A 12,075-nucleotide genomic window follows, 5' to 3' on the forward strand; every position below is an offset into this window, starting at 1 on the left:
CCAAATAGTTAATGAAAAGTTACTATTGCCAAAGTTGGGTTTTATTTAGTAGGTGGGATGCTCTGTTATCACATTAAAGCATTGTAATAACAAATGTCAGGTAATTTAACTGCACGTAAAATATGACCCTGGACCAGAGTTATCTTCAAGTGCCTATACACAACTATATATACAACAATCACAATTCAAATTACGTTATTTCACCAGGATAATGCACCCAGTATCGCCACTGCTTTCCAGGGAGTCCTAGGTCCGTATTAACTCAAAAAATAAAATAATAATAATAAAAAAAAACTTGCCAAACATTAGTAACACTGCACAGTCTGACAGTGTGCCCTAAAATTTTGAAATTTGTGAAATTGTTAATTTTTTTTTTTTTTTTGATTGAATTGTAGACTATAGGATGGATATGATGGTGGAAAATGCAAACACAAAACTTAATTTTGATCAATCAGAGAACATTTCTAAAGCATAAATTAGCTGCACTTAGCCAGATGTTGATTGTAGTGTTCTTCTTTTCTTTTCTTTTCTTTTCTTTTCTTTTCTTTTCTTTTCTTTTCTTTTCTTTTCTTTCCTTTTCTTTTCTTTTCTTTTCCGCGTTGTCTGTACTCGGTGGCATTTAAGGATTTAGAAAGCGGAAGTTATTATCAAACGGTGTTATGTTAATCTATTGAGATATGGTCACTATGGTAACGAAGCTTTTTTTCCACACGTCACTACCGGCAGGATTCAGGACTGCAGGAAGAACAGAGTGTGCGCCTGTCGATGAATGAAACCGAACGGCAAACTTCATTCATTCATTCATTCAACTTTTCGACGAAATTTGACTGTTCGACAAGCATTACATGTTAGCTTGCTCTGCCAGGTAAGGATACTCAAACCGTGTAGCTTGGTCAGCTAATGTTAGCTAGTTGGCTGTGGTTACCTCGCGTGTTTACATTGTTGCTAGTCAATGTTAGCCATCTCATGCTAAAAATATCAACATCAGGGACTGTCAGTGTCTGCTCTGATTAGATGGCATTTGGCCCTTGTGGCTTCAATGAGCCGGCCAAAAAAAACACATGCTTACCAATGATGATATCGTGTTCTGCTCAGTGTCTTTCATCGTTAGCTACTTTCTATGTTTTGCTCAAGCTACAGTCAGTTATAGTGTGACATCCTGACACATCTTACTTTGCCTATTCCCCTCTGTTTGCAAGGTGTATGTGTGCATGTTTGTCACCGTAGCTGGACATCTTCACTTGAAAGTGTGTGCACTCGTCTGTGCGCGTGCATACCCAACTCCAGCTGCAGCCCAGTGTGTGTGTGTATGTGTGTGAAGAGCCCGTGAGTGCCATGTCAGTGTCAGTGATCATAAAGTGGGGAGGTCAGGAGTACTCCATCAGTTCTCTGTCTGAGGAGGACACAGTGATGGACCTGAAACAGTCCATTAAGACCTTGACTGGGGTGCTGCCAGAGAGACAGAAACTACTGGGACTCAAGGTCAAAGGTGAGAGGGCGTCAGTGATCACAAGTGCGCTATACCTGAGCTAGTGTAAATAATGCCATATGATATCCAAACCAGGTGGACAAGATACCAGGACTTCTTGTACCTTTGCATTACTGTTAACAATTCATATGAAACTTCTCTCCTGAATGACACAAACTTAAACCCACGCCTACATTTCCTCAGGCTTTGGCTATGTTAATCCACATTCATAATTAGCTGATGTTTTTTTGCACAGGTTACCTGCTTGAGTTTCAATTTTCTCCACCTGTCTGTATTCTATAAATCATTTCTATTTCATGTGTTTTTATTTATTTATGGTTTTTAGCTTAATGAGTCTCCCTCCTCTCCTTCCATCCCTTCCCTCTTCTCATTCCTTCCCCTAGGTAAACCTGCAGAGGATGAGGTGAAGCTGGGCTCTCTGAAGCTGAAGCCTAACACTAAGATCATGATGATGGGTACCAGAGAGGAGAGCCTGGTAGGTGACAGGGTGACAGAGAAATTAACTGACTCCAAAGATATCTGGTTGGGACTGTAACTATAGGACTTTGGGTTAACTTAACTGAATGAATGACTAATTTTTAGTTTTACCAAACATAATAGTAGCGTTGCCATTTTGTGGGCTCACATGTTGACTCTCTAGCCTTAGTTTCTCTGTTGTGTTAAAAGTTCCCTTTGGCTGTCTGGCACACTTTAAACTGTGCATGTGTTTTGTTTTGTGAAGGAAGAGGTTTTAGCCCCTCCCCCAGAGAACGATGATGTGGTCAATGATTTTGACATTGAAGAGGAGGTCATTGAAGTGGAGAACAGGTTAGATATTTTTATGTGATTTTAATATGTCTGTGGATGTATAGAAGCAAGATAAAATGTTTGAGAGGGTGTGAGGAAATATACCTGGGTGTGCCTGAGAAATAAATGTTGGTCTGTGTCTCTATAGAGAGGAGAACCTGGCTAAAATAGCCCGCAGAGTAAAAGACTACAAGGTGGAGGAGCTGAACCCTCCCAGAGAAGGAAAGAGGCTTCTGGTTCTGGATGTGGACTATACACTGTTTGGTGAGATACAGTAACACCAACATTTGCCTCTTTAAGAGCAAGACTGGGAAACCCATGACTGTATGGCTTTTTAAATCATAGCATGCTAATAGTAAGCACTGTGCATTAATGCTAACTGTACGTTACTGCAAACTCCGCCTCCGCTTCTTCTTCTCTTCATGTGTGCACATGCATATGTTATACGGATGCAATCTCAGAGAGGGTCGTTGCTCTCCAAATCTGTATTTTCGATACCTCCAGTTATGTTTGTCAGTAGAAAACGATACTTTGTAAAATATAAATCAATCAGGTGCTAGTTAAATGCAGGAGACTTCTGATGACGCAGCAATGTCTCCATTCTATTTGTGTTTAGATCACAAGTCGTGTGCAGAAACGGGTCAAGAGCTGATGAGACCATACCTTCATGAGTTTCTGACATCAGCCTATGAGGACTATGACATTGTCATCTGGTGTATGTATCATTCTCTTCTCTTCTCTTCTCTTCTCTTCTCTTCTCTTCTCTTCTCTTCTCTTCTCTTCTCTTCTCTTCTAACTAAGGTCTAACTGTACTAACTTGCATGCATTACTTAACATTTGTTTTTTGTTGTAACCAGCAATCTCTGCTTGTGGAATATACATCTGACACATGTGCTTTTTCTCCTTAGCTGCTACAAGTATGAAGTGGATTGATGCCAAAATGAAAGTAAGCATTCCCCTTGTTGTGTTTGTGTTGTCTTCAAAATTCTGGTTATCACCTGGTGTCCACAGACCTCAGCACTATATCCCTTTCTTGCCAAAAGGTGGCAGTGTTAATCAATTCTACCTACAGGAACTGGGTTTAGAAGGGAACAGAAGATAACACTACTACTGTGTGTGTGTGTGTGTGTAGGAGCTGGGAGTGACAGACAACCCTAACTACAAGATTACGTTCATGCTGGACAGTGCAGCAATGATCACGGTACACACCCCTAAGAGAGGGGTTGTGGAGGTTGGTACACACCCAGTTGTTTAGAAATGAAAATATTGACCTGTTTCACTTCACTCATGCAGTTCCACATGTTACTGATATAAACAAATCTTTTGCTGCAGAAGAACACATATATATTTAGATTTAATGCTGTTTAGTGTGGTGTTTTTTTTTCCTTTTGTGGATAATGGATTGCACTGATGTAGCATGACATGCACATATCCAGGTGAAGCCCCTTGGTGTGATATGGGGAAAGTATGGAGAATTTTACAACAGGAAGAACACCATAATGTTCGACGACATCGGACGAAACTTTCTCATGAACCCACAGAACGGACTAAAGGTGGGTAATCAGAATCTCTGTCATTGTTTTGACCCTCTTCACTTTGCTGAAACTCATTTTATGTGTGTATGTGTGTTAGATCCGACCCTTCATGAAGGCCCATCTTAACAGGGAGAAGGACAGGGAGTTGTATAAACTGGCTCAGTACCTCAAAGAAATCGCCAAGCTTGATGACTTCAGTGGACTCAATCACAAACACTGGGAGAGGTACGCAAACATTATGCTAAACAGTAATAAGGACAAGTACATAGTAGTGGTGACATAAGCCATGCTTGTAGCAGCTGTTACAACTTTCTTATACAAGAAAATTATAAAAGAAACAAATCAGCCAACATCCACAAAAATGCCTGCATGTGAATCCAAGAACACACAGACAGTCTGAAATCAATATGATATGAAATATGTCCACATGTGTATGCATGTGTGTAGGTACCTATCTAAGAGGCAGCACCACTGAGGAGGGACCACATCCTCGGCCAAGACTCGGCTGGATGCTACCATCCCATCATCCAGCTCTTACACACGTGCACACAAACTTGGCTGTTACAAATCCTTCATTTCAAACGACAGAGCCTACACTAACCCTCCAGCTCCCAACACTCAAAAGCTCAGGACCGAGATGGGCTTCCCAGTTTCTATATTTGCATGTTCTCTGTTCTCTCCCAAATCACAACATTTTTTTGTGTTATTTTTCAAATGGTTATGTTTTTTACAATAATAATTGCAGTTACTCCCTAGGTCTGAGGCCACATGCCACTACTACATACCTACTTCAGTCAGGTGTCTAAAATACATCTTGAAATCCACAGTTAAATAGTACCTGAAAATATCTTTTAAAAATGCTTGATCTTCCAGATGGGTGGTGTTTACAGCATTTTCACATTACTAAATGTGAAAAAACTTCTAAAAAGTAGAAAATACAAATATCATTTCAACACTGTTAAGGTCAATAAGCGGTGTCCACCACCCCTCTACGAAGCTTCAGTTTACATCTTGGAGAAAAAGGGAGCGAAAAGAATTAAATGTGAAATTCGACAAAAAATAATTGGACTAAGTTTACACCAAGTATCTAAAATTGGGTTCAAGAATTGAGGATTTATCGATTTAACAAGTTTGATTTTTTACTGCAGTATATGCAGCAAGAATATTCTGTGCAAATTGTCATGAAGAAATAAAGTGAAAAATTGGAATTGCAGAATGTGTTGAGAGCAATGGTCAAAATCAAACATAAATGAAAGTCCTCGAGCACCAAGCTGACACCTGCAACCCACAATTTGATAATGATATGCAAGAAACCTCAAAGCTCCTGTTTCATTAAAAGCTGTCGAGCTCAAAACTGGTTGTAGGGAAAATACTTTGAACGTAACAATTGACTGTCATGTGCATGTTTGGATGGAAAGCTTGTTACTTGTATGCAGGGGTCATTGGACACTGGCCTGTGGGTTAGAGGATGTCGTACATGTACACTGTATAAAATGTCAGAAAATGGTGAAAAATGTGTTTCCCAAAGCCCAAGATGACGTCCTCAAATGTCTTGTTTTGTCTACAACCCACAGATATTCAGTTGACTGTCATTTAAGAAGCTGGAATCAGAGAATTTTGACTTTTTCTTTTCTTAAAAAAATTACTAAAATAGATTAATCGATTATCGATTAATTTAACTACTAATCGGTTAATTGTTGCAGTCCTATTTCCATTGTTATGTGCCGGCTCTGTTGCACCGCTGGACGCACACACTCAGATACATGCAAAGGATCAGTTCTAGCTTTTGTTTTTTGAGGCAGAACTCAGTCTGTGCTTCTGTTCAAGCCTTGATGAACTGTTTTGGTGCGTGGATGACGGATGGTGTTGGGAATGCAAGAAACTGACAGCAAAAAAAACTTGCTTTTTATGTGTTTTTTGTTTTTTGGATATCTTTTCCAATAATGAATTTAATGTGTCTGCACTTATTGTCAATGTTTATTTTAAGTTATGGATGAAGAGGGGGAAGTGTTGGGGGAAGGTTTTTCCCCACCTCACGAACAAGAAGCACCTGAAGCTCTTGGAAACATCAGGGATGTGATTTTCTTTTCAGATTCAGTCAGGGTTGTAGCTCTCTTGGATTTCAACTCCTTTTCATTTCTTGAGATGAGTTCTTGAAATCTGCCTTTTTGTGTTTTCCTCGTCACATCCCTGACGCCCTGGCTGTAAATATGACAATAAACCTTTTTTTTTTGTACCAAAAATGCCTGTATTGTTCATTGCTCCTTGCTTCATTTAAAATAAATAATCACAGACATCTTTTACAGCATGGAAACATTTCATCACAATTACTGAAATGCCAGAAAGTTCATAAATTAACATGCAAATCAATTTATTATGAAATATTTCAGCAACAGTTTTTCAAGGATAGTTATAAATAATAATTACACAGGGCATAAAGGGTATGAGAAGTTATTGGTTTCAATCATATTACAACAAATGTTCCTGTAGTTTCAAAGAGACAACTGAGTGATTATAATAAATACTGTACAGGTATACATTCACTCCACTTTTTGGGCATTGTTTTTTTTTTTTTTTTTTTTTTAATGAGTAAAATACAGAAGTAACAAAAATGTTTCCTTCCCATACATGTGTTCTTCGTTCCATTCTGGCTGCCGTCCAGCGAAAGAAGTTAGCAGGTCACGATATGTTTGTTCACTCTGGAGACAGGACAGGTAAGAATGAGTCAGTATGGATCAGATCAGTGTTGGTAGCATGACTTGGTCTCATTTGGAGAAATCAGAAATGCTCACACAGGTTAAACCTTTGGGAGCAAACCCAGTCAAAACAGTTCTTATTCCCAATAGCCAAGTGGTGAACTTACGTGCAGTAGCTCCAGGGGCTAAACGGCCCACTGGTGTATTTGTCCTGAGCTCGCACGCAGAAGACATACCTCCTGGTTTTGACATTGACCTCAAACTTAGCCTCCTCAGTTTGGGTGTCCTGCACAAGAGAAGAGGTGGCACAGTAAAGACGAAGAAATGTGGTCAAACTGGAAGTCAGCAAATGCATTTTTACAGTAGCTAACTGGAATATGATCTCCATCATGCTTGCGCTGATTACCATTATGTGCTCTTCACTGCGACAGGACTGTCCGTTGTGGACCACCTTGACCTGGAACTGCAGGCTGTAGAAGGTGCAGGGCTTCTCCCAGGAGTCAGGGTAGCTCCAGCTGAACAGCTTCCCATCAGTGCTGTGCAGGTTAGTGAGTTCTGCCGGCCTCACTAAATAGGATGAGGAAGGGGAGGAACGAGGTGGAGGAGGGTGAGAAGGGGAGGGAAGCAGTACAGTGACGAGGATGTGGCGGGATTGTCACAGCAGGTGAGACGAGACTGAAGGGAAAAATGGTGGGTGGCTGGAAATACACACTACTTTCTGATGCTTGTTTTCGTGTTTATTGCCAAATCAACATACATCTAAGTACTTAAAAACAAGCTCTTTGACACAGACATTTGAGACAGACACTTACCAATCTCTCTCAGGTAGAAAGCCTTCGTGTAGGCCTCGAGGCGAGAGTAGCTATGGATGTAAATGGTGAGGGAGATGCGGTGCTGTTCCTCTTTGGAAGGGCAGTTGGCATCCTGGCAGTGAATCCCTGATCCATCAGCATCCAGCTCACAGGGAATCTTCTCCATATGACTGAATTAAAGACAGACTGGTTGGTACAAATACTGCCGAGAACAGGACTCAAGATCTACTCCACACGAGCGGGGTGAGTGACGCGTGTGAGAGATTTTGTCCTCACCGTTCTGCCTTCACCAGGAGCACAGCAGCGTTGGGTCTGGACCTGGTTCTTGTCCAGGTGCAGTGGAAGGAGCCTTTGTAGTTAGATGCTGAACAGTAGATGTGACCTGGATGAGCAGAAACACTGTAAGCACCCTGTTTGTGTACAATGTTCTTGTGAACAGCAATCAATCATTGCAAGACTGATTTCAGGGTGTTGATATGACAACTGTGAACAGGCCAGACAACTGAGCCTGAACCAGCCTGTTCTCAGTATTTAACATTTTGTTCCATCAAATCAGGCATAAAACAACATCACCTTATGGCACAAAACCAAAAAGAGGATTACGTTTTTTCAGTACAAACAGTGCTGAATCTCTCAGAGCTTTCGCAAGATCTCTTAAAAATGTTTAATTTCTTCAGGAAAGCTAAAGAGAAAAGGCTTTGATCGAAGAAATGAAATACTTTTGGGGGCTGGAAACAACAAGCTGGGTGTCTTTTTTTTTTTTTTTTTTTGAGAACCACCAGCACTAACATGATGATGGGTGTGACATAAAGCATGCACAACGTGTCAACCACAAACCACAGCAAGCTTGTTTATGCTACAGCACATACATGAAAGTATCACCATGAATATAACAGCGACTTTCTGCTGCCTTTGCTCCCTTTTCATCTTTAATGTTCTCTTTGTATCTTCTCCCTGTCCAATAGCGTCTTCCCTTCCCATCACCACTCCACCTCTGATCTTCCTTTTATCCACTTTCTTTCTGCCCCACCGTTTATCTTATCTTTTAAATGTTGTCTGCCTCTGGGCCACAGCCTTCTACCTCTCCCCCTCTTATCTCCCTCTCTGGCCATCTTTCTTATCTTGTCCATTCAGTGACATCTATCCTCCAGTCTCTTCCAGTGAAATACCTCTCGCCAGGTCCAATAACACAGCAAATCTTTATCTCTCTCTTTGTCTTCTCTCCCGATGTGTGCCTTCTTTGTCTTTTCCTGTCGCTCCCCCCTCGCTCCCTCCATCTTTCTTATCTTACCTTCTTCAGGGGATTTTTCCTCCAGTATGACAGTCCTGTTGTCTGGGTCTAGCTGGATCAGGATCACGGTGTGGTTGAGGTATTCTCCGTCTGGGCCGAGATGACAGGTGTAGTTTCCTCCATCCATCTCCTCCACCAGGACCTTGACCTGGTTCCCCTGCAGAGCTGGCTTAAGATCCATACCTGAGACAAGGACATGAGTCAATGTAACAGCGCTGTCGAAGCTTCAAAATGTCAGAAAAACACAGGGAAAATGTGCCACCAGCTTTTTCTCAGAAAGTGTGATCTGTATTTCAATATTTGTTGGTCTCCTATAGTACTGTCTTGTATCATATCTGCACAACTACTTTGAGAAGTACTAGTGGAAGCAGAAATACTATCAGTAGTATTAGCAACAGGTGTATTACCGTTTTTCTTCCAAAACACAGGCTGGTTTTGATAAGCTTCTCCACAGGTCAGAGGAACATGCACCTTGGTGCCCACACCGTAAGGCACCCTCAGGACCAGAACTAGTTAACCAGAGAGACAACATACACAGAGACCAGCTTGAATCAACATTTACTGTATGTGAGGCGAAAGAAAGAGGAATATTCAGTAGCAAAGAGAGGAGTTACCAACCATTATCCATTAGAGTCTCTATGTTGTTTTGGTTGGTGCCAGAGGTGGCGCAGCACAGTGCAGCACACAGGACCGTAAGGATCAATGAGTGCATCTGATAGAAAGGACAATAAGTTAGTCCAGTACAGGGGACTGGAAACATTTATCAGTCAACCATGGTTTACATTGTTTCTAGAAACTTTACATTCTAAAGATACAAGTAAAGTCTGAAAATTAGCAATTATAATCCTGAGATGAATGTGTTAGGGTTAGAGTTAGGGTTTTTGCCCTCTCACTCCTTAAAACGAAACAACAGCGACCTGCGACCCCTAGTTACCATTGTACATTACAAGATGTTTTATCTTTCTTCTTCTCTGAAGCATAGCGCGAAACCTCAGATTGAATTTGCAACTCCATCTTGGACCTGAAGTAAAGCCTAACATACCTCTGAAGTGCAGTTTCGCTATTTGAATTAAAGTATTTCTTATAATACTTTGAGGAAACGTGTTCCTATTGAATTAGACAATCATCAAATTCAGATGCGTCTAAATTACTTCTAGATTTCACATGGATTATTGAGAATATCAATAATGTCCATTTATTTAAATTAAATTCTAACTTAAAACAAGTCTGACACTAATGAAGCATGCGTTAATCTCAATGGGTATAGATCACATAAAAGTTTCTTCGTGTAACTGTATTTATGTTTATTATGGAAATGTTTGCACCTGATGACCAGCTTGTTTTAAAAAATACCTTCATATAAGATAAGATAAGATAAGATCTGCTAAGTGTGAACTAATCACATCGAGTCATCGTGACTTGATCACTTTTTAATGGTGAGCAACAGGAATTCATGATGCGTCTTGTGTTGATTCACAGAGTAAATCATCATCAGTCTTGCATTAGACAAGCACTACTGAAGTATGTGATTTATTATAAAGTGTTAACAAATGAGTGTCTGCAGAATAAAATGCCAGAGAGAAAAAAAGATAAGAGAAAATGAGTGAGGAGATCTTACCTTGACAACTGGTCTTGACGCGAGAATGTCACAACTGAAAGTTGACCTAATGAGCAGACCGGAGAGATGAGATGACCGTGCTGACTGTGTGTTCAGTTTGCCTGCATGAACTCAGGGTGCTGCCGCTGTTTATATGGCCACCAGAAGCAGAAGGATGAAAAAACCCGAAACCCCCAGACACACAAAGAGGAACTTGCGTCGTGTATGCATTTGTCTGTGTGTGCGTGCATGCGTGTGTGTGTGTGTTTGTGAATCATTACCTGAGAGCACGGTGACATAAAATCATGTTCTTGTGAAGCACCAAAGGAATTTGAATACGTTATAAAGCAGACAAACACATTAGCATCATTTCGTCATTCATCACACAGTTTTCCATCTGACCCTTCATTCTTTTTTTAAGCTCCATTCACGCAGTCATGTGGAAGGTGACCACAGCTGAGGAAACAAAGGCTTAATTCACACCATCTTCCATTGTGAAATTGTGTGTGTGAGTGTGAGGCTGCACTGAGGAAGCAAGATGTGGAAAAGGGAACTGGAAAAGCTCAAGTGTTTGTGTGCTGGTGGTGTATCACTGAAAACCGAACAGGTACTTTGGAAAATGGTCATGAGAGTTCTACAGAACAAGAACAAGAAAGCAAAAGTGCCAGTGATGACACCTCCACAGAAGCTGAAAACAGAAGAGAGTCACTGGGATGACATAAAGCAGAAAAAAACTTTTATTACTGACACATGACATTGAGTTAGTTTTGCGAACACAAAGTTCTTTGATTATGTAGAAAATCCGAATGTGTAAATAACACAGTTGGGAATTTACCTGTACGATGATTTGTGGAGGAGTTTCCATGATTAGTTCTGCTCCCATTATAACCACTAACATTTAACTATGGCAGTGTAGGTCTATCTGGACAATTTCCTATAAGTACACCTCTAATTTAAGTATAGTAAGAGGTGAATCAGCATAGCTAGGTGTTTATGAAAGAGGTGACAGATGACTATAGCTGAAGGCTGGCGTGCTTTGTGGTTTAAAATAAAAACACCTTTGTACTGAATCATATTTTACTTGCACGCTGCTCGGAAAGGAAGTGGCATTTCATTTCTTCTCTGCACCTACAACACTCCTATGCCATAGACTTCACATTCTGCTTTACCTGTCGTACTGAAAAGTATTGTTCTTCCATTTGGGATGGCGTGCATGTGACTGAAAGCTCGATCAGATGTGAAGGTATTTCCAGGATGAAGCCACTGACCTGTTTTGGATTGCAGGGCAGCTGTGATGACTGGAGAACGAATGCCACACTGACCACATATTGTATCCACTTCCCCTCTGCCTGTCACTCGTGCACAGCGTGCCCTTTTAAATTTAATAGCATCATAGCCGGGTCAGTAACAATCAAGAGCTTGCTTTTCACTATAGTTTAATGATGCACACATAGCGTGTAAACGGACAGGTTGACTCCTTCCTCAATCCATCCCTGCCTGAATTATTTGGTCTGAAGCTGGGAATAACAGTCGCCAGCACTTCTTCCAAAGACATTGTTTACAATGGCTTCCTCTCTCTAGAAGGCCTCTTTGCATCATCGTGTTTTTTTCACAAAATTTTCCTGTTGTCAGGCTGCTCTGGCTGTTCTCAGGGAAGTTGAAATATGGACAGGAAGAAACAAAAGGGAAAAGGGAAGCTGGACTGTGCTCCAAAGTAATATTGGTGTCAAAGAGCTAAAGCTCTCAATAAACAGTGCCAATGTCAATGACCGAAATCAGCTATCAGGGATTAAGCGATTCTGGCATTCATGTCTGCGATGTCTGATTTTTGGAATAGGAGTAGTTCAAAATCATCTTTCTTGCAGTGAT

At 40.8% G+C, this 12,075-nt stretch overlaps 2 protein-coding genes across 2 annotated transcripts; one reads left to right on the forward strand and one right to left on the reverse strand.

Annotated features, from left to right (window-relative positions):
- Positions 1-727: 727 nt before the first annotated feature.
- ublcp1 (ubiquitin-like domain containing CTD phosphatase 1) lies at positions 728-6,042 on the forward strand. The gene is made up of 11 exons (XM_041952067.1): positions 728-865; positions 1,200-1,489; positions 1,873-1,964; positions 2,211-2,296; positions 2,424-2,539; positions 2,892-2,990; positions 3,184-3,221; positions 3,408-3,506; positions 3,712-3,828; positions 3,908-4,035; positions 4,258-6,042. The coding sequence occupies exons 2-11, from the start codon at positions 1,336-1,338 to the stop codon at positions 4,283-4,285; spliced, it is 957 nt and encodes a 318-aa protein (XP_041808001.1). The 5' UTR covers positions 728-865; positions 1,200-1,335; the 3' UTR covers positions 4,286-6,042.
- A 330-nt stretch (positions 6,043-6,372) lies between these two features.
- Positions 6,373-10,581, reverse strand: LOC121617060 (interleukin-12 subunit beta-like). Its single transcript, XM_041952066.1, has 9 exons — positions 10,228-10,581; positions 9,228-9,321; positions 9,017-9,118; positions 8,610-8,792; positions 7,595-7,700; positions 7,319-7,488; positions 6,913-7,073; positions 6,674-6,792; positions 6,373-6,509 (listed from the first exon to the last, which is right to left on the reverse strand). Exons 2-9 carry the CDS (start codon positions 9,319-9,321, stop codon positions 6,482-6,484), a joined length of 963 nt encoding a protein of 320 aa, XP_041808000.1. The 5' UTR covers positions 10,228-10,581; the 3' UTR covers positions 6,373-6,481.
- Positions 10,582-12,075: the final 1,494 nt, after the last annotated feature.

Source organism: Chelmon rostratus, chromosome 14, assembly GCF_017976325.1.
Source record: "Chelmon rostratus isolate fCheRos1 chromosome 14, fCheRos1.pri, whole genome shotgun sequence".
NCBI lineage: Eukaryota > Metazoa > Chordata > Actinopteri > Chaetodontiformes > Chaetodontidae > Chelmon > Chelmon rostratus.